Genomic DNA, 22,842 nt, shown 5'->3' with positions numbered 1-22,842 from the left:
TATCTTTTATTAATTTTACAGTGCAAATATTTGTAATAAAAATATACACTGATTTCACTGACAACACAGAATAGCCAATCTGTGACTAGTGGCAGCAAATTTCTCCAACAGCCGGTTATGGGACACTAGATGGGGAGGGCTCAGAGTTACTACAGAGAATTCTTTCCCAGGTATCTGTGTGGTGGGTCTTTGCCACATGCTCAGGGTCTAAATGATTACATTTGGGTACATCTATACTAACTGCTGGATTGCGTTTGATGTATCTGTGACTGATGCCTGTGCTTCACCTCAGCAGGAGGAGTAAGCGGAGTCGATGGGGTAGCTGCGGCGGTCGACTTGCCACTGTGAGGACGGCTAGGTAAGTCAAACCAAGATACACAACTTCAGCTAAAGTTGAAGTATCTTAGTTTGAACCCCCCGCTAGTGTAGCCAAGGCCTTTGGGGTTGGGAAGGAATCCCCCCTCCCCCCATGTCAGACTGGCAGAGATCCTGTTTTTTTGTTGTTTTTTTTGTCTTCCTCTGCAGTGTAGGGCATAGATCACTTCCAGGTTTAAACTAGTGTAAATGGCAAATACTCTGCAACTTGAAGTCTTTAAATCACAATTTGAGGACTTCAGAAACTCAGCCAGAGGTTATGGGTCTATTACAGGACAAGGTGGTCGGAGGTCAGACTAGATGATCATGCTGGTCCCTTCTGATCTTAAAGTCTATGGATCTATAAGTCTATAAATAGTGAAATTAAATTTTCATATAAATTGCATTTCATACTACATGCTTTTGGTATGGAAGCCACAGAGTGTCTAAAATATTTAAAATAGCACATACAAAAAATAGGTACAATTTATTTCATTTATGGGTATTAAGGCTTTGTCAATGTAGTATCAGAGCACCAATCATATTGATATAGTGCAATTCCTCATTAAATCTATATTCTAAGTCAAACTTATTTGGGGGGAGGAACGGGGGACCAAAGAATTCATTAGTTTCCATTTTTACTGTATCTAGACCATGGTGGACAAACTGATTCTTTTATTTCATTTTCTGAGGAGGGCTAATATTATATATTTATAAGCACTAACCATGAAGTCACCTCCAAAAGGTGACACTTCTTGCTGTCAGATTTAGTGCAGAATATCCGCTACAGTGACAGAGGTACTCCACATGGCTTGTGTATAGATTTACAGCTTTTAATATGGAAAGAACTGAGGTTTTTTTCCCCCTTTTCTGAACATTAAGGCAGTCCTGTCTGGTGAAATAGCTATTATACTAGTAAATAGCATGTTAAATCTTTGCAGGACATCACCAGATGACACCACAAAGACAATCTCACATATAAACAGGAACATTTTCAAAATGGGATTCATATTTTTCATGAAGGTTCAAAGACCACAACAGACACGACAAACAGTTTGTTATGTCCCATGTCAGCAGTTTGATGAAGCTAAATCAAAGACTGAAGATTCTGACCCATTACAGCAATATTTTGACATTTCTGCCCTACTCATAACTTTGAAAGGGAAAGTGGCTATTTTCACAGATAAGCATTCTAGGAAGAGTGAAATTAATTTTTATTCTTAAACAGGAAGGTGTGAACAATAAAGTCCAACATCAGCCAGGATGACCCACGATGCTGGATTGAGAAGAACATTTTGATTAGTTTCTTTGTTCTTGGACTCTTTTTTCCCTGTCTCTTTCAGCTCACATGTTGCTTTAGCTGACTGAATGGCTAATACTCAGATGATACAATGTGCATTTACAGGGAGTAAACACCAGATTATATTAGTTTATTCACACAAATGCAATGGTTTAAAATTATCTTTCTATAAAACACTACAAAACAAGTTTTCTCCACTACTCAAATATTTACAATAGATGATAGAACGTATCAGCAAGAGTCAACTAATTACACACCATCAGCTGTACAAATAAGTTAATGCATACAAACTTGGAAGACGAAATGTATTGTTCATTACACCTCACGTAAGAGCTGTGTGCTTTGATGTTTTTTTCCCTGAAGAAGTGAAACAAGATTCTCTTCCTCTAATAAAAAAAAAATGAAATCTTTCCAAAATACTGTATATGGTGGGTTTAAAAGAGTACGTAAAGCTTACCCCTGGATAGCTATCCTAAAAATCAAATTATTTAGATCAGCATTCAGCCTACTATCTCTGGAGGGCTAATTCTATGTGAAAAGTTTTTGGCAACACAAAATCCTGTAGTTGTAGCATTAACAACAATTTTACTCTCTCAAGAATCACTGCAAGTCTTCTATACAGATTGTGGAAGTTGCTTCATTTCCTAAACTTTAGCAACTCTCTAGAAGTATCTGTTCTCATTAACAGGTCATCTAAAATGAAATTTAAAATTCAGTGTTGTAAATCTGACCATGTGTGATGTTTCATACCATTAATAAGGGGCACAATCTTGCTTCAATTCAAGTCAATGGGAGTTTCAACAGTGGTTTAAATGGGAGAAGACCCAAGATTATCAGCCATACTCTTGGAAGATAATGATTAACGTTAGTTTTAATTGAAGATATTCACCACCTATGTCCACCATTTAAGCAGGATTCTTTTGAAAAATTCAAATTTCACTAAAGTTTAAAGTCACAGTAAGGTATTTTCAAAACGCACATCCTAGATGCGTAAAGAGACAATGTCATCTAAGAGAAAAAAAAATCACACTGCTATTTAAAATATTTTACCCACTAAAATTATTATAACAAAGATAAGGGAGAAAAAATCTAACCCACTCTGTAGGGTATAAATAACTACTCAGGTGCAGGACAGTGGAGACTCAGGGCTAAAATATAAATGTCTTTTCAGTTTCTATTGTCTATGATACTATTGGTCGTTCACTACATAGCTAAAGCCCTGAAACACAATAAATACTAATAATTAAGTACATTTTTAGTATGTCTTGTTCCATCCTCTCATTAGCCAATTTATATCTCTTCTCTTCTTGTCAAAACCAGGCACAAATCCTGTTCTATCCATCATCCTCTCCCTCCTGCTTCTCAACAATTCTCTTACCACCAACACATCGCTTTCCTCCTTAATGTACAATATTTGGCCAATAACCCTTCCCTTCTGCTGTCTTCCTTCCACATCCATGGCATACTCTGATTCTCACTCGACCTTCGACTGCTTATTGGCCAGTCTCCAAAGCCTTCTCTATTCCCAGCTATCTCAGATTCAATTCCTACTAAGTACAGCAGGAAAAAGTTAATTTAGCTCCTGTTAAACATAGCTTTGAAACAGAGTTCTGCTGCCAAACATTGCCAGTGTTAATGTGGGTCAGAGATGGCTTTACTGTACTTTACACAAACTATTGGTGTTTACATGAAGACAAGTTTGCTTTCTTCTATAGAAAAAGAAATAAACAGTATGTGTGTTAACAGCAATGTATAGTTATTCTAGGACACAAACTTCTGAGGTTATTTTCTCTGTTCTAGTTGGAGACCTGGACTCAGCTCCAACTCAGACTAAGAGCATTCTGTTTCTGACAGCTAGAAAAGGTTGAATGATATTTACAAATAAAAAAGTTATGCTTCACCAGTTATCTACTACAAGAAGAACATCAGGAGCATTATGGTTCATTTTAGAACATGTATTATATGTGATGACTCTGTCGGTTAATCCGAAGTTTAAAAAACCAAGCTTGTGAACTTTTAATGTTTCTTTTTTAACGAACCGTTAAATGAAAATGTTTTAAATTTCCCAAAAATCTTTTTTTTTTTAAATTTACATTTGAAATTTTTTTGTCTTCCTGATAAAGAATCACATTAGCATGTGTAAAAGCAGCAAAGAATCCTGTGGCACCTTATAGACTAACAGACCTTTTGGAGCATGAGCTTTCATGGGTGAATACCCACTTCCTCAGATGCTGCATCTGAGGAAGTGGGTATTCACCTACGAAAGCTCATGCTCTAAAACGTCTGTTAGTCTATAAGGTGCCACAGGATTCTTTGCTGCTTTTACAGATCCAAACTAACACGGCTACCCCTCTGATAATTAGCATGTGTGTATACTTGAGTACATCCTGCATTTCGGAAAATGAATATAGCTATAAAAATGACATTTTAATTCTCTCACATTAGTGTACATGCAAACAAAGCAATTATTTTGCTGATGTGAAAAAGAATGCACTTTATCCACATTGAAAACACTGCCTAGTATATTTTGTTTTATGTCTGTGTTATTAGGATTGACTGCATGCACTAATACACAATAACTAAAGAGCACTATTCAAACAAACATTCTCTACTTGTGGCATGTTTTTTTAATATTTAAAGTTAATTGACCTATCTTTGGGGATGAAAACACCACAAGCTGAAGAATAAGACTGGGATAAATGGAGACAGTCCAATATGTTTGTTTGCTGAACTGATCAATTCATTTGTCATTTTTATTTAAAGTAACATGCGTAGGCACTTGAGTGTGAGGTGAAGAGCTTAGGAGTTCAAGCTGTATCTGGAGCTCAAATACCATCCTTTGTAAGTATCCTGATGTTGACTGTAGCCATCAGCCGGCGTTGGTAAAGATAGGGTAACAGTATCATTTGGGAAAGAGGATGAAATCACTCCCAGAACCAATGGATCTGGTTCATCTTCACCTTCCATATACTCCAGCGATGCTGGTTGGTCTTGGCAAGGACATGGTAAGTAAGGTTCATGTTCTGATTCTGGGTGCCTAGCATAAGAATCCTAAGGGATCCAATACAGCTTGCATGATGAGGACCTCTTGACAGGGTACCACCTGTCTCTTGGAAAGTTACATTTTGTCAGAGGATGGAACTCTGATCTCTTAGGGCTTCTGTCTGGGCCTCTTTCTTTATGAGACGGTAGAGGCTCTCCTGGAGAGATTGACTCACTGGATGAAAAAAACTGGATCCTGAACTACTGGCGGGTCCTGTAAGGTACTGAGGTTTGCGGGTGGGAGAGGAGAGCAGCGCCATGTCCTTGGAATAGCTTTCTCCTCCAGAGTAACTATGTTTCTGAATAAAGACAAATGAGAAGAAGGGAAAGGAGGATAGGGAAGAGTAAAAATGTCATCTGTAGCTCTCAGATTGCCCCAGGGTATGAGGCAGGTCAGTTGGTAGAGCTGTTGGATCTGGCGCTTCCCTGGCCACAGTGGAAAACTGATCTGTCTAGGGCTGTGACAATATTAGCCCAAAGTGTAATCTCTATGTCAAAGGGAGTGGCAGTGGATGTGTCTCTTGGTTTGCATGTCAGAACCAGTACCAGAGCTGACAGACCCATGTGCCTTTGTACCACTTTTTCCTGCTGAGAAGGTTTCTTCCAGCTTTGAAGAAGTCAGGAAGAATCTCTTTTCTTTGGGGCAGCTTTGGAAAAAGTTTGTGAGAGTGCCCTTTATGCTCATGAGAAATCTTCTCCTTAGGCTAGGAAGTCTTAGTCTTGACTTCTGAGCTTATGCTCGGAGGGGCACTACCCTTTAACTGAGGCCAGTATATCAGGGGACTTCCTGACCCAGATCTGATTGGGGTCTCATGTCCTCCTCCATCAGATATTTTATGTCTTAGCTCTCAACCCTCAAGTTCTGGGAGAGAAGGAGCAGCAAATACTGCACTTAGCCAAGATATGAGCCCTGGGTAGACAATGGCAGCACTGGTGTTTGTCACTCACTGAAAAGGAGAGGGGGCAGGAAATGCAATGCTTGTATCCCAGGACTCTAGGCATAAACCTATCTTCCCAGGGAAAATAACGAACTTAAGACTTAGCCAGTACTTAAGACTAAAAGAGTAAAAAAATAAAAACTTATTTACAATATATTCACAGACTGAAGCAGTCAAAGGAAGAAACTGTGGACACTGAACATTCTGACTCAGGCCATGAAGCAGCAGAAGGAACTGGAAAGGTGCTGGTGTGCACTTTCCGTTATACCCTCAGTTCAGAGCACAAGGAGAACAACTATGTATGTGCAGACCAATGAACACTGTTTGCACTGAACTCAGGCGCACAGTACGCACACATGCCCACATTTGGAATACACATAGGGACCATCATTCGAAGAAGAGGTTACTCACCTTGTGCAGTAACTGAGGTTCCTAAAGATGTGTGTCCCTGTGGATGCTCCACGTTAGAAGTTTGTGCGCCTCTGCGCTCATAGTCGGAGACTTTTAGTAGCAGTGCTGGTTGGGCCACACATGCAGGGTCCATGTCTCGGGCTGCTGCAGGCAGTTAACCGACGCTGTGCAACCAAACCCCACTCAGTTCCTTCTCTACTGCAGAGATTAATAAGGAAACTGAAATAGAGAGGAGGAGGAAGGGAGGGTAATGGAGCACCCACAGGAGCACACATTTCGAAGAACCTCAATTACTGCACAAGGTGAGTAAGCTTCTCTTCTTCTTCGAGTGCTGTCCCTGTGGGTGTTCCACTTTAGGTGACTTCAGAGCAGTTCCCTCCAATGGAAGGAGGGGCTTCAGAGTTGAAGTTGTAACCTCCAATAGTAGACAGCATCCAAAGGGAGGTATCAGACGTTGCCTGTTGCTCTAAGGCATAGTGCTGTCTAAAAGTATGGGCTGAGGGCCAGGCAGCAACTCTACAAATGTCCATGATAGGTACATTGTGCAGGGAAGCCATGCAGGCTGATAAGGCTTAGTGGGATGTGAGAAAATCCCCATGAGGGACTGGCAGTCGCACTGATGATAGAGTTTTGTGCGATTATGGATCTACGTAGCAAGTCTTTGTTTAGAGATGGTGCTCCTTTTGGAGCATTCAGTGATGGATAGAAACAGTCTGGGTGATTTATGGGATGGTTCAGTCCTGTCTATATAAGAAGCCAATGCCCTCCAAACATCAAAATTATGGAGTGTGTAATGTGTTCTATCTGTGTGGGGTTTAGGAGTGTATTCTGAGGGAGGCTTTATCCTCAAAGAAGACCATGTATGGAGGTTCCAACATGAAAGCCCACAGTGCTCCCACACGTCTGACAGATGTCATTGCCACAAGAAATGCTACTTTCATAGAACAGTGTAACAGTGATTATGTTGTCCTGGGTTCACATGGGGAAGCGGTGATGATTCGAAGGACCAGGTTCAGGTCCCATGGTGTGGTAGGTTCATGTAGTTCAGGGTAGGCATTATTGAGTCCTCTGAGGAAACACTGGGTCAGTAGATGGGTAAAGATGGGATGGCAATCCATCTTGGGCAGAATTTTGTGATAATAGGTAGACAGACCTTTATGGTTCATGGATAGGTCTGACTGTTTGAGTTCATAGCTCATGGATAGGTCTGACCGTTTGAGTTCTAATAGATAACGCAGTATAGAGGGTAATGTCCTTGGAATGGAAGTCATCCGTTTTAGTTGGCACTAGGCCTCAACTCATCTCCCCTTCAGGGTGTATGGACAATAATTCATTTCTGTTCAGCTGTGTAACTATATTTTGTACCTCCTCTGAACAGGTCAGCTCAGGTTCCGTGAACCATGGAGGAATCATGCTCTGAGATAGAGTTTCTGTGGATGCAGGACCTGGCCTGAGTCCTGGGACACCAGATGAGACAGACGCAGGAGTGCGATTCATGAATGCATGGTCATGCTGAAGGGGTAAGGATACCATGGTTTGGCGAGATCATAACAGAAGAATTACTGTGGACCATCCGGCTTGATCTTGTGGATCACTCGGTTCAAGAGAGGAATAGGAGGGAAGGCATAGAGAAGGGGAGTGTTCTACTCCAGGAGGAATGCATTGCCTAATGACTGCACACTGAGACCTGCAACAGAACAAAAATGAGGGTCTTTGGTATTTTGTGCAGTTAATAAAAAGGTCTACTGAGGGGAACCCCCAGTGTTGAAATACATGCAGGAGTACTGTGTGGTTGAGCTCCCTTCGCGGTCCTGAGAAATTTGTCTGTGAGGGTAATCTGCTGTGGTGGTGTGGATATTGTGTCTGACGCATCATCGTCAGGGTTTTATGGCTTGCACACGGAGGTATTGTGAGTGTCCTCCCCCCATGTCTGTGTATGTATTATATACAAGCTAAAGCTTCAAATAGCCTTGTCCTTGATGAGTGGCGGGAATTGGGAGCAAGTGTTGTGGACAGCTTGAAGATCTAATAGGTTTATATGTCCAAGGGATTTCATAGGGGACCAGCAGCACTATACAGAATGTGGGTGCAGGTGTGCTCTGCATCCCAGAAGTGAGGCATTTGTGGTCTGCATACGCTGATCAGTTTTGCCCACCAGAGAAGGGGGTCCTTTATTTTGCCCAATATAGTGGGGTGCTTGTTTATGCTGTGTCTGAGTGGAACAAAGTTGATACGTAGCCTTCCTTGTAGGCAACAGATGTTTAATCTGGTGTGTCTGAGAGCAAATGCTGTGGCTGCCATGTGATCAAGGATTTCGGGGAAAGTCCTGACAGATAGCTGTGGGCTATTTCATGCAGTGGGTATGAGGCTAGGGTGACCAGACAGCAAATGTGAAAAATCGGGACAAGAGGTGGGGGATAATAGGAGCCTATATAAGAAAAAGACCCAAAAATCAGGACGGTCCCTATAAAATTGGGACATCTGGTCACCCTATATGAGGCTGGTATCTTGGTAGTGAGGCTATAGCCTCAATAGAGTTGAGTTGGGCCTCAGTGAAGTCCAGCTCTTGCACTGTTGTTAGAGTGGGCTGGCTGGTATTTATTAGGAAGCGCAGATTCATGAAGAGGGTTACCAACTCTTCAGTGGCTTGCAATGCTGTCTGCTGGGTTAATGCTTTTAGCAGGCAGTCGCTTAGTGTACAGCAGGTCTGCACAACATGCAGCCCGCAGAGCCTCACTGTGCAGCCCGCGGGGGGATTCTAAATCCCCCGCACAAGGCGCTCTGCGGCCAGCGCAGAGCCCTTTGAATCCCGGCCGAGGCCGGGAATCAAAGCGGGCAGCCCAGAGCCCTTTAAATCTCAGCCGCGGCCGGGAATCAAACGGCTCTGGGCGGCCCGCAGAGATTCCCAGCAGTGGCTGGGATTTAAAGGGCTCAGGGCTCCCCACGCTGCAAGCACCTCAGAGCCCTTTGAATCCCGGCTGCGGCTCCAGCGGCGGGGCCGCGGCTGGGATTTAAAGGACTCAGGGCTCCCCGCAGCAACCGGCAGCCCTGAGCCCTTTGAATCCTGGCCGCAGCCGCTGAATGCCCCCTCCCCCAGACCCTTGCCCTTAACTGCCCCCCAGGACCCCACCCCCTATCTAAATGCCACTGCTCCTTGGCCCCCGATTGCCCCCTCCCAAGACCCCTGCCCCTAACTGCCCCTTGAGACTCCAGCCCCTATCTAAGCATCTCTTCTCCTTGTCCCCAACTGCCTCCTCCTGAGACCCCCCCCAACTTCTCCCCAGGACCCCAACCCCGACCTGTCCCCTGATAAGCCCCTAGGACTCCCAAGAGTATCCGACCTGTCCCCTGACTACCTCCCCGAACCTCCGCCCCATCCAACCCCCCCTGCTCCCTGTCCCTTGACTGCCCCCTGGAACCCCTTACTCTTTCTCCAATTCCCAGCTCCCTTACCGTGCCACTCAGACCAGCGTGTCTGGCTCCGTGCAGCTCCAGACATGTTGCTGCCATGCTTCCCCATGGAGCCCACAGCCCTCCTCCCCCCAGCACCTGCCTTTCAGATTTGAACACCTCAAAATTCAGGAGTGCTCAAGCTCAGTTTGGGTAGCTGTTACTTCATTTCTCGCAAATCAAATATACTGATCCACTGTAACTTGTAGAAAAAGTAGGATAAAATTGAACAAGAAATGCTTATTAGGACCGGAATTGCTATTTTCAACAGCCATTGCCTTTTTGTTCGTTTTAAAAGGAAGACAGTGATATTGCATTGGCAAATTCTCCATAGAAAGGAAGAGTAGAACAAAAGAATAATAAAGGCACCTCAACTTTTCCTCATTTATGGAGGACAGTCTTATAATATGCATCCAGATATCCTCCAATCACACAAGCTGAAAATTGTTCCACTTTACTGTAGCTCTGTAACCATATGGGAACCAATCCTGTGTTTTGTGCACATCCAAAATTCCTGCTGAATGATCCACCCTGGGAGCATTACCAGTGACCCAGGGCTGAGGCAGCAGGAGGTGTATGTGTGAGGGGGCACTAATGGGCTGGGGCGGCAGGGGGCGTGTGTGTGTGGGTGGGTGGTGGGAGAGCCCAGGACTGAGGCAGCAGGGAGGGACAGTGGGGAGCCCAGGGCTGGGACGGGGGGCAGCCAAATTTTTTTTGCTTGGGGGCAGCAAAAAACCTAGAGCAGGCCCTGCCGGATTCCCCCAGCCGTCGGAGCCCCGAGCCTTTTAATCTGACCCTGAGGGCTCCCAGCCACCTCTTCAGCTGGGAGCCCCTAGTTGATTTAAAATAAATTATCACCTCCCCAACCCCAACCTTCCTTTTTGGCCCACAGCTGTTTTGGTGGGGCGGTGCTGGGGAAGGAGGGTTTGTTTCCACAGGGCTCGGTGGCCCTGGGGCGGTGTGTTTCTGCGGGGCTGGGAGGTTTTGGCCCTCAGCTGTTCTTTGGAGTAATGTGGCCCTCGCCGCTTTATGAGTTGTGCAGGCCTGGTGTATAGTGTGATCATCTTGAATCGTTGTGTTTCTGATGAACTTGTTGAATTAACGGAGGTTGAACATTGGTCTGCATCCACCAGAGTTCTTGTTAGGGAAATCTGATAGATTGTAGGCCCTGAAGGGCCTGAGAGTCAAATCACCACTGTTGTGAATACACTGGTCGTTGGTATCACTGGGATGTAAAGTAATTCCTGTTTCCTCTTTGGTTTGGGATTATAGGCTCCCAAGGATCGGAGAGTTGCTCATGAGTCTGTGAGTGAGTGGAGTGAGTAGTCTGTCTTTTTGGCAGATAATTTGGGCTGGCAAGTCTTCCACTGTGAATTGCAACTCTTCGGGTAAGCCAGAAAGATAGAGCCACGAACTTCTCTTTACAACCACCGTTGACACAAATGTCGCAGCCCTGTCCTCAGAATCAAGTGCTGTGAATTGTTCTCCCCTGTCCTTGGCAATAAAATCAATCAATTCGGACATTTCTGTGTAGTTTGTATAGTTGTATTTTGTTAGTACTGTTGCATAGTTGGCTATGCGGAGGTGAGGGGTAGCCAAGGAATAAGACTTATTGCCAAAACTGATTAAGTCTTTTCCAGTCCTTATGAGTTGTTTCAGGGCTGTTGCTGCATGCCACGTCACTGGACTGCATCTATCACTAAGAAATTAGGCACAGGATGTGAAGTCGATGCCCTTTGTTAGTACACACCTCCTGTCAGATCTTATGCTGGCTGAAGCGGCAACCACAGGGGTCCACAGAATGACCCTTACAGAGTCCATCAGCGCTTCATTCATGTGAAGGGCAATTTTTTTTTTTTAAACGAAGGAGAAAAGGAAAGGGAAACAAGCTAAGCAGCTGATAATAAGGAAACTAAGTAACTGACTGTAACTAATTAACTACAAAGTAGCAAGGCAGTGCTGAGTGCTCTGACTCATAGCCAAGGGCGATAGAGAAGGAATTGAGTGGGGGTTGGTCGCACAGCCTCGGTTAACGGCCTTCAGCAGCCTAAAAGCAGGTGCCACGCATGTGCGACCCAAGCAGCACTGCTATTAAAAGTCTCTCCAGGGGCGCACGAACACCTAAAGTGGAGCACCCACAGGGACAGCACTTGAAGAAGAACTATATATATGAGATGAAATAGAACAGCAGAGCTGCTATTTCCACAACTTCAGAAACCACTATCTACAGGGGAGATGTCATTTTCTTCTCATGCTACATTTGGTTCCTAGGTTCAGGAGACCCTGCCAATAAGGAGAGAGTGTCTGTGGACTAAAGGGAGACCAGGGAAAGAGGGCCAGAAAGAGAATGAGTGCCCTGGGACATTAAAGCACTCTTGCTTTGACGTGTGTGCCAATGAGCCTTTCAGCCCAACTCTCATGGTGCTGAGGCAAAGAAGAACATCTGGAGGAAATGAAGCCTAAACGGAGACTCATCCCTAACACCCAGTTCCAAGAGCACTGGACTCAGAGAGCTTTCCCCAGAAGAGTGTGCACACAGGGCATGTCTACATTGCAATTAAACAATGTGGCTGACCCAGGCTTGTGGGGCTCAGGTTAAGAGGCAGCTTGAGCTCAGGCTTGAATCCGAGTTCTGGGATCCTCTTCCCTCGTGAGGTTCCAGAGCCTGGGCTCCAGCCCAAGCCCAATTGCCTACCCCACAATTAAGCAGTCCTTTAGCTTGAGCCCTGTGAACTCAAGCCAGCTTAAGTGGGCTAGCTGGAGCTAATTGCAGTGTAGACATACCCTTAGAGGTATAACCATACACTCCAGTGATAGTACTGAAGATCCTGCATAAGCCAAAGATAGTGGAGAAGGACCCAGAGGTTATCTATGGCCAAAGAGACTCCAGAACCCTGGTCCAGACAAAAACAGAGTGTAATAGTGAAAACTAGGCAACACCAACTGGAATACTGTTTAACAATAAAAGTTGCTCTTAACTTGGAAAAAGGTCCCTAATAACAAAATCTAGCCAAGAAAGAAAGGAACTGAGATGACAAAGGTCATATGGCTCTTTTATACCCTCATTTAAGAGCATCTGGTGTCAAAGTATTCATGCAGCTCCGACAGGTAGTTTTCAGAAAGTTCCTGAAATTCCATGATTCATCCCAAAACTGTGAATATACAGATGGTACATTGAAGAACATTTTCATAAACCAAAGTTAAGTTTTCTAAAATGAGTAAAGTTTACTTGAAAAACAGTATTAAAATAAAGTGACATATTGTAACTACTTTTTTGCCATTACAAAATGTCAAAAACACACATGTAGTGTTGTCTTTTTGGCAAGGTGCAAAGTCTTCATTTCTGCAATCAGCCTGCTAAATGCAACTGAGAAAGGAAAGCAGAGACTAACAATTCTTTTCGCAGCATCTCTTGTTTATACATTGAGATTGCAACATTTCTTCTGGCCTAGATTATTTACTCACTATCTTTTTTCCCCACCACAAGCACCGTTTCATGATGATCACCATGATAACCAAAACCTAAGAGTTAAATTAATAAAAAGTGTAAAAGAAAAAGACTGACACTTACTTCAAATTACTGATCCTGGTTTCTGTAGTTTCTGTAAGCTTCTTTGTTTCTTCCTTCCACCGGTTCGTTGCTTTTTGCTGAGCCACCAACAGACGTCTCAGTTGAACAGTAGAATTTCGATTAGTGACTTCCATCTCTTTCAGTCGAACCTCAAACCCATGCTCCTTCAGTGAATGCTCATATTCCATTGTGCTTATCTACAGTTAAAAGGGGGGGGGGAAGGGCCACAATCAGACAACAGAAGTTTGCAACTTTAGCCCAAGAATAACCCCCAAAAAACATTCACTTTAAGTCTGCATATAGAAATACACTCATAAAACCAATTTAAAAACTAAGACAAATGGCAATAAAGGGTAGTAATGATTGTAATGCCTATTGTTTTTATAAATAGGAATATATGCTTTATCCTTCTCCCCTGAATTCTGTAAATTACTTGTATTCTTAGAAGGTTAGCTCTTTGGGGAAGGGTTTACAGCTTGTATGTTTGGAAAGCATCTATCACCATTGTGAGAATTACTAAAATTCAAATACTAAACAGCTGTGCAGGCTCAATTGTGTGCTTAACTGAGACCTTGTTTAGATATACAATTGTACATGCAAAGTACCAGGTCCTTACACAAGCAAACACAGCAACAAAAAGTTAGATAACCAATTATGTTGAATATACATTTAGCCTCTGGATACATCGGAGTTCAGATGAACAAGAGAGCCATCTCGCTGGGTTTGAGGAGTCCACAGTGTGGATGTCCAACCTGGAGTACAGTGAAGATCCTGTAAACTGACTTTGAAAAGCCTGGTTAAAACTTAACCAATACTTATGTCAATTTGAAGGGTTAGTATGTAAACTATCACTGTCTCCACACACCCTTCCCCAACTTGTATGTTTTTCAGTTGTTTCAGTTAGTGTCTGATCTTAAATGACACTTGTTAAAAATGTTGATGTACACATGCAATCCTACAAATTGCCAGCTTTAGAAACTATTTTTTTTTAAATTTACCTATATCAAAAGACTCCAAATGAGTATTTTTATATATGTAAATAAATAAATGGGTCGATGGGGTGATAGGTCTAATTTCTGCAGAACTGCCTATAAATATTTTTATTTAAATTTACATACAACATTAAATAAGAATTCTAAATCATTACATCACATTTCTTTCATAAGAACGGCATGGCCTAAATAGATCCAATTTTTGAAGTTGTAATAGCAAGATAAGCTTTTGAAGATTCACCCTCGCATAACTCTCCTATTTGAATACACAAGATATAAATAGGAATATATTACCTGAAAAAGCAATGTAAACTGCTTATTTTGCTTATTTCGCTAATATAAAGGACCACCTCCCTCATCTACTTCTTTGGTATTTTATAATTCTAGAATTCTTACAGAAAATAGAAAAACCTTACAATTATTTTAATAGTATGAAACTAACAAAACAAGCCTAGGCTTTGAGTTTCTTAAAAACAAAACTCACTTCCATTTGTGCCCCCAAACAAATCCACTGGCACATATATTACACTTTTAGAATTAAACATTCACTCATTTTTATAGGTGTAAGTTATATGTGACATTAAAAGAGAGTCTTTTATTCCAGTAGTGACTATTAATTTTTTTCCCTTTCTGTAGTTAGAAGTAACACTGAAACTTATCATAAAATAAAGACTAAAGGGGAAAACTTTTTGAGTTTTGTTACTTTATGAGTAACCCGTCTTCCTCCCACACCATCTTTCACACAGAAACAAATGAGAGAAATATTTTTAAAAACCTAGAAAATGTGATTATGAAACCATGAAAATTGGCATAAGGCTGATATAGTACATGAAAGTGTTTTTAACTTTTTTTGTTGTTAAACTGACTATTTTGATTTGATGGTATACCTTTAAAGTTTATGTATTCCATTAAGAAGGTTTTTTCAATCAGTTTCTTTTCTATAAGTGTGCTGATGCAATATTATAAGTCTCAAAAGAGAACTGGTAACATTTGTCTGTATATTGTAAAAAATTAAGCATTGTGATATTCTAGCACCATTTATTTATATAAAACAACAACTCCCTAACACACACGAAGAAACTATAAGATTTAGTTATGTCAGTAAAACATTTCCATCCTGCAAACTCGAGATTTATATTTTTAAAATGTAAAGTAATGAAAAGTGTGCATAAATCCTCTTCCCCTTTCAGCAAACATACAAGTGAAGTCTATACAAGACAGGATCATTTGGTTTATTGTAAACGTATGACTGAGATTTTACTTCTGGTCAACATAACTTTAACCACTCAGTTTATGACAAGGAGCCTTAAATGCACCAATGAACATGAAATGCTTTCTTAATTTACCATGTAACACAAAATTTTAAGTTCTCAATATTATGTGGAAAATTAGACTCCGTCACTGGTTCTTGAAAAATGTAATGGCACATACCAGAGTATGTTATGCTGATCACATGTCAATTGCCGAATTAACAAGGGAAAAAACATAAGTCAAGTTGAGCAGTTTTCCTCTGATTTCCATCCAATTAGCCAGCCATGTAATACTATTTGGTGAATTTTGTAAATAGTGTGTACAAGAATTTTACTTTTTATTGCCCCCAAATTGACCTTTTTCTTAAATGTTTTAAATTCTCCAAGCTTCAATACTTTTTCCTGGATCTCTTGTTGAATATAAAGGGTAGTGCTCTGAAGGTAGTGACTTTTAGACTGTAACTGACTTTATTATCATAGCTGTTAAAAATAAAGTTGTCTTCACTACAACACTAGCTCCATGGGCTCTCCATAAGCCATCTCCCTAATCCCCTAATTTCCATTCCAAACAGACAAGTTCTTCTCTTGTCTTTATATTCAAAACCATTGAATTTTATATTTGTGCCTCTAGCCATATCCATCTTATTCATCCCCACTCTCTCATAGCCTATACTTCAGGCTCCCAACTTCAGTTGTTAAGACTGCAGAGTCAAATTCCAGTCTGACAGACTTCCTCAGGTCCTGTCAGTCTGGGATACTTCAGTGGGGAACCACCGAAGGTTCATGACGGAAGGCTGAAGATCAGAACTGGTAGCTGTGTTCTCTGGAACATTTTCATCTGCAAATCTCCCAACTCTCAAACCATGTTCCAGCCCTTATAACTAGCGTGAGAAGGGGAAAAGGAAGAGACTGGCATGTGAAGATGCCTCAGACCACACTGGAAAACATAGTGGTTAATGTTAATCTTGCTGTTTTGGAGATCTGGGATCAAATCTCTTGCTGCTGCAAGCAGATATATTCCACTGAAGCCCAGTTTGCCAATCAGTAGTGAGTTTGGCTCAAGTTAAAGTTAGACAGCCAGAAATGTTTTATTATTTAGTCTGGTCACATTATAAAAGCCACAAAAAGAACATTTGGAAGCTTCTGTTTAATAAGTATAATTTAATTTATTAATAGGCAATGAATTAATTATCAGACTGACTGCAGAAATGCTACTTCACAAGTAAGGGTATTTGCAGGGCAGAACTGAGAAGCCTGAACTGAAGTTGTCACTCCCAACCCTATTTTTTTAAATTTCTTCTTAGAAATATTTTTTGCATTTTATCTTTTGTAGGAATCCATTTAACCAAATAATTACACACTATTTTTGTTTTGCTAGTACCTTTAATTTAGCTTTTTGTTGTGCCTCCATGGCCAGTTTCCTCAAGTCCTCTGCTTCTTTATGCAACTGTTCATTTTCTTGATGAAGTTTTAGTCTTTGTTCACTGATAGAGCCAGAGTTTTCTCTTTCAGAATCCAGAATGCTTTGCAGCTTGCAAACCATTTCCTGGCAACGAGATAGCTCTTCCTCGGAGCTGAAAAGGGAAAACAAATCTCACTAGACTTTCAACTCAGGAGTTAAGTCGAGTTCAGTCTACATTCTTCTAAGCTTCCCTATTATTTGTATGTGCCTTTTAATTAGAACCTTTAATCATATTTTGTATTTTGAAGGCCAAATACTTATTTTTAAAATTCATAATGCTTGTCAACGTCAATGTATTTGTGGATGGGTGAACATGTGAATTCTTTTTAATGCTTGACATTTAAAGTACAAATATTTTTTAAACTAATTTTTATTCCACTGGGTGTGTGATGTCTATGTCTAAGAGGAATAAATAGCCACAAAAAAAATTCACAAAAATATTTAATTCCATTTTAAAATTTCCTTTTTGTCAGCCTCAGAGAGGCCAAGCATGAATGACCATGGAAAATTAACTATGTCCACTCCTTATACACAAATCATCATATGTTAAATTAACTGCATTAATTAAAAAGCATGGGTGTGTTTGAGATATAGAAGGCTGGACTTCACAAGGGAACAGGATAGTGAGAGTTCAGGCCAAAGTTCGGGAAACCTGCATTAAGGTCTTGGAGAAGGGGAATTGTCTTTTGTTATGTTTGTACGACACCAAGCATAAGTTCCTAGTCCATAACTAGGGTTCCCAGCCACTATGATAATACAAATAATTACTAATATGTAAGTAAATAACTAACTGAACTCAAATTTGGACTCTGGATTATAGTAGGGCAACATTTTTTGGCTGAATAGTTCATTTGCTGAAAAATTTATCTTCAGTGCAACCAAAACTGTTTGTTGATTTGACATGAAATTGCTGAATAGTTTCAAGGGGATTTAGATGCCACTTGACTTCAGTGATGGGATGCTCCCTTATACTCTATACTGTTGTGGGGGCAGCATTTACCTGGGATGTGGGAGACCAGGTGGGCTTCAAGTCCCCACTCTGCCTGATTTGGAGCAAGGATTTAAACTTGGGCCTCCTACATCTAAGATGAGTGCCTTAACCACTTGGATATACAATCTCTCTCTGGCTTAGTTACTATTATTTATAAAAACAACAGAACAACTTCAACCGGGGGGGGGGGGGGGGGGGGGAAAGAAAGAAAGAAAGAAAGAGAGAGAGAGATATCAACCCAGAATACCCTCTAGCCTAGTCATTAGGGCACTGACCTACAAAATGGGAGTCTCAAGTTCAAATCCCTGCTCCCTATCAGGCCGAGCAGGAAACTGACCCTGCGTTTCCCACATCCCAGATGAGTGCTCTAACATGGGACAACAGGTTATAAGTAGACTAGGAAGGGTTAGATTTTTTAAAATCAGTAAACATTCATTTCACTGTACATACATAAACCAACTGCAAAAAATAATAAAAATGTACAGATATGCAAATTAAGAAAAATGTTGCTGGAAAAATTAGAGTTTGATTTAAGGATATTTACTTCATTTATTTTGACACGTGATGTTGACCATTTATGTTTTAATAGTTACAAAGCTTTACTTTTTGAATCTCAAGATCTACTGTCATTAAATAATTGTCTGACTCCTTCTAACTTCCCATAACTGTCAAATATTAAATAAAAATGCTTAAAATCCATAATTTTGTGCAACCGTGAAAATGTACATTGATGAAAATTAGAAAAAATGCTTAAGAGTAAACATCCATATCAGTCAATGCTATACATATATATAAAAATCAAGTTTTGCCAACCCTAACTATAAGGGGAAGGGCTGTACCATGACCTTCTGGGGCTTCGTGAATGGCATTTCCAACTTATCTTTGCTTTTAAATAAAAAAAATTACTTGAAATAAATAAAAAACACATAAAAACTTCCCTCTTGGTTTTTTGTTTTGAGTTGATCCAAAATTCTACCCACTCCCAATTTGGCCAGCAAACTGAAAAAGTGATTATTCACATGGCTCTATTCTGGATAATTTCTCCTAATTTACTACATTTCTGTTAGTCCCACCTACATCTTGCCCCCACCTCATACCTCTAACTGCACCAATCTCATTATTCTCACACATTTTGCCTGCTATCTACTTGCTCCTCACTCTCCTCTCTTTCTTATTTCTACCTTCCTCTCCATCAGCTTCCTGTTCCTTTTCCCTACCCCCCTCTAACTCCCAGAATCCCTTTTCACAATTCATTGATCCTACTTGAACTTCAAATACTCCCACCCTCCACAACACACACAAGCAAGGAAGCAAAGTAAGACATGTTGTATTCTTGTCCTCCACTCTTCAATCCTTTTATCTGTTTAGATTATAAACTTTTTAGGGGAAGGATTGTGTGGACTTATGTTTGTTCAGTACCGAGCACATTTTGGATGCTACCACAACAATAATATAGGTGTCCTGTGCAGTGGTTTGGTATTATATAGACCAAATAAAACCCTGCTGTATGCCGACTTTAAAAAATAGGAATTATTCAGAATATTTTGCAAAAAATGGTTTTCGAAGCAGTTAACATTAACAATTAAAATAGGATTATTAGCCACAAAAATGGTTTCTATATTTTTCCTTTGTAAGAGAACTGCTTTCAGCTGATATTGTCAAGAAAATCTGTTTAGTTCTAAAATATGTCATCCTCACTTATATCACCACCCAATGCTGCATATTTTTTAAAATAGAATGATTATGACAGCCTACTATTCCTACTTCTGAATAAGAACTTAAAACAAAATTCAAACACTTGACAAAAGATGACTTAGATCAGATGGAAATATTGAATGAAATATTGATTAGGAGGACATATCAGTTACTTACTTCATTTCCAGTTGTTTAATTTTGTTTCGTGCTGCCTGTAGACACAGCTGAAGGTCATCTTTTGTACGCTCTGCAATCAGACACCTTTGGTGCAGTTCCTCCAGTTTTCTGTAATCATATTCACTTCCTCTGCCTTCACGGTAAATCTGAAGGATAGGCTTACATGTAAATCTCATTTTATCAGTGTAGTATTGCTGCCTACATTAAGTTATCCATTCCATTGTCAAGCACAGTTTTCAGTAACTGAAGGAATGGGACTTCCATTGCTACTACTGGGATAATAGTCTTATAAATTTTGCAGTTAATTTCTCTGACATTCAGCCTAAAATCTTATTTTGTCTAAATTTCCATTATTGCATCTACTTACACCCTTTGGATCATTTTAAACACTTACTACTCCTATTTGGTTTTTATACTTTTAAAATAGTTGTAAGGAATTTATTACCACAGTTAGACACACATCCTGAACATAGGTAATACGACTATGCTGAATATATACTGAATAGCGAGTCAGAAGTTTAGAAACATTCTCTGAGAGCATCTTTGCAGTTCATCTACTATAACTATAAAATTTATTAGAAATATAAAATGTATTTTTCAATTTCCTTCACTGGATTTACAATTACACAAAAAAATTAGCAAATACAAAATTAAGCCTATGGTATATTCTTTCACCCCATTTTACTCAATGATATTAGAGAAAATAGTGAAATAGAAACTTAAGACAATGTTATAAAATAAAGAAAAATTAAAGTGTAAAACTGAATATCTGCATTCTTACTTTCTCAAGTTCTTCTTCCACCGCTCGCTTCTCTCTAATGGCCCGTTCAATTTGACTCTGCTTGTCTCCACATTCCTATAAGAAGTCAAACCATTTTCTAAGGGCATTAAATACATCAAACCAAAAGAATAACAAAAACGTATGTTAAATGAAAGTTAAGGCTGCAAAGCGAAACACTCCAAAGTTAGGAAATACTAAAGCTAAAAGGCTGCTTGTGCAAACTTAGTTCGCTTTAATTTTGCATGTGCATTATGATGTACTATGCATGCTTTTTTTTTCCTACAGAGCCACCATCTCATTCAGTGTATAGATTAAATACGAGACAGTGAAAGAATTTGGTACTTTTAAAAATCCTCATTAGTCAATGGATGAATGTTTACCTAATACACTGCACACCATCCAAACTCCTCTAGTCTCCTACCTCATTTGTGACAAATTTCTCCTTTATTAATGTTCACTGTACATCCTATGCAAATCTTCTCTCCGTTACACTGGTACAAAATCTCATTTACTTTGTACTATCATCCTGATCAGTGCAAAGAGAATTTGTTCCCACACTGCCAAAAAAAATCTACAGGAATCACTTCATTCCTTATTTATCATCAAGACAGGGACAGACAATAAGACAGAAAATATCACATTGCCTCTATGTAAATCCATGGTACGCCCACACCTTGAATATTGCATGCTGATGTGGTCGCCCCATCTCAAAAAAAGATATACTGGAATTGGAAAAGGTTCAGAAAAGGGCAACAAAAATGATTAGGGGTATAGAATGTCTTCCGTATGAGGAGAGATTAATAAAACTGTGACTTTTCAGCTTGGAAAGAGGTGACTAAGGGGGGGACATTACAGAGGTCTATAAAATCATAAGTGGTATAGAGAAAGTAAATAAGGAAGTGTTATTTACTCCTCCTCAGAATACAAGTACAATGGGCCACCAATTAATTAATAGGTAGCAGGTTTAAAACAAACACAAGAAAGCATTTCTTCACAATATCCTCTGGCAAGGAGTTCCGGAGGTTGACATTGCATTGCGTGAATGCCAATACTATATTGGGGTTCAATATGGATGATAGGTCCATCAATGGCTATTACGAGGATGGGCAGGAATGGTGTCCCTAGCCACTGTTTGCCAGAAGCTGGGATTGGGTGACAGGGCATGGATCACTTGATGACCTGTCTGTTCATTCCCTTTGGGGCACCTGCCATTGGCCCCTGTCAGAGAACAGGATAATGGGCTTGATGGACCTTTGGTCTGACCCAATATGGCCATTCTCATGTTCTTATCCCAAATGATTTGATTCTTAAAAATGGCTGATTCTTATAAGTGGGTATTTTAGTTCATATACGAATGATTTTGTCCCTGTGGTTTTGATCACTATATGCAGCTGATTCTTATATCAGTCATTCTTGTAAATAGAGTGCACAGTAATAGATAGATACAAATGGACATGTGTCCATGTAACAAAAAAGTATTCAAAAAAATTTCTGACCAATAAAAATTATTTTCAATACAGTCCAGAACGTACCATTTGAAGAGCAGAAAGTTCTTCTGTTAATCGAGAAATCTGTATATTGTAATGCTTCCTTGCATTCTCTACCTACAATTAAAAAAAAAAAAGATATTTTATTTAATCTGCACAGACTATTTTTCTATCCTATGATGCATGTTTATGGGACTGGAATTGCTGACAGAAATGGGCCATTGCTGTACACTAACATTAATAAATATGGCCTTTATCCATGGAACACTGATGCTAACTAACCTGTGCCCTAGTATTTCTGAGGAGATCATTAACAATGAATTGACTCTAGAGAGAAAATTGAGAGATTCCTCAAGAACACAGAATTAGAGTTAAAAACAACTATCTTGAGATAACACAAAAGGACATCTAGTGTTCAGCCCTGAAAATTCTTGAGAGGAGAGAGAAGAAACTTTGACCTCTAGATTTCAGAGGAAAGAGAAAGAAGATTGATAAAGTAGTTAAGATTAATGAGAATTATAAGGTATAGAGAAGTTATTAATTAGGTACATTTGATGAAGGGGATAAGGTGGACAAAGAGCTACTATCTGATATTCTTATGAATACTGTATGTGACATATTTATGGCGATAGACTGTATAACTACATGAAGGTTAGTGCAATGTTTGTTATATGCCTTCACTGTTTTACTTCAATGGGGACAGTTGGAAGAACAAGCAGGAAGACAACAGAATGACTCCCATAGATAAAAACATCCTGGCATACACCTGAAAGACAATGGGAAAAGCTATTAGCTTCCAAGATCCTATATCCTACCACCTACTCAAAGTTACACAACTGTTTTGCCAGTGCTATGAACTAACAGATCAAAGGGCTATAAACAGATTTAAAAACAAACAAACAATTGTTCTCTGACAAGGGAGGCGATCAAAAAGACTCAGT

At 40.2% G+C, this 22,842-nt stretch overlaps 1 protein-coding gene across 7 annotated transcripts in view; it reads right to left on the bottom strand.

Moving 5' to 3' along the window:
• The window catches only part of SCLT1 (sodium channel and clathrin linker 1), a 96,018-nt gene that overhangs the window by 29,185 nt on the left and 43,991 nt on the right, over positions 1–22,842 (bottom strand). For 5 of the 7 annotated variants that reach the window (XM_030564088.1, XM_030564091.1, XM_030564089.1 and 2 more), the window contains 5 exons: positions 21,947–22,018; positions 20,415–20,489; positions 19,634–19,779; positions 16,690–16,882; positions 13,067–13,263 (listed from right to left, as the gene is read on the bottom strand). In XM_030564088.1, the coding sequence (XP_030419948.1) occupies positions 13,067–13,263; positions 16,690–16,882; positions 19,634–19,779; positions 20,415–20,489; positions 21,947–22,018 (683 nt within the window). Of the gene's footprint in view, positions 1–3,947; positions 4,996–7,508; positions 7,733–13,066; positions 13,264–16,689; positions 16,883–19,633; positions 19,780–20,414; positions 20,490–21,946; positions 22,019–22,842 lie in introns of those variants that run through there. The other 2 variants (XM_030564094.1, XM_030564092.1) reach the window with 2 other exon arrangements.

This window comes from Gopherus evgoodei, chromosome 5 (assembly GCF_007399415.2).
Source record: "Gopherus evgoodei ecotype Sinaloan lineage chromosome 5, rGopEvg1_v1.p, whole genome shotgun sequence".
Lineage (NCBI taxonomy): Eukaryota > Metazoa > Chordata > Testudines > Testudinidae > Gopherus > Gopherus evgoodei.
Note: the sequence above shows the minus strand (reverse complement) of the source record. Positions and strands in the feature narration are given on the sequence as shown.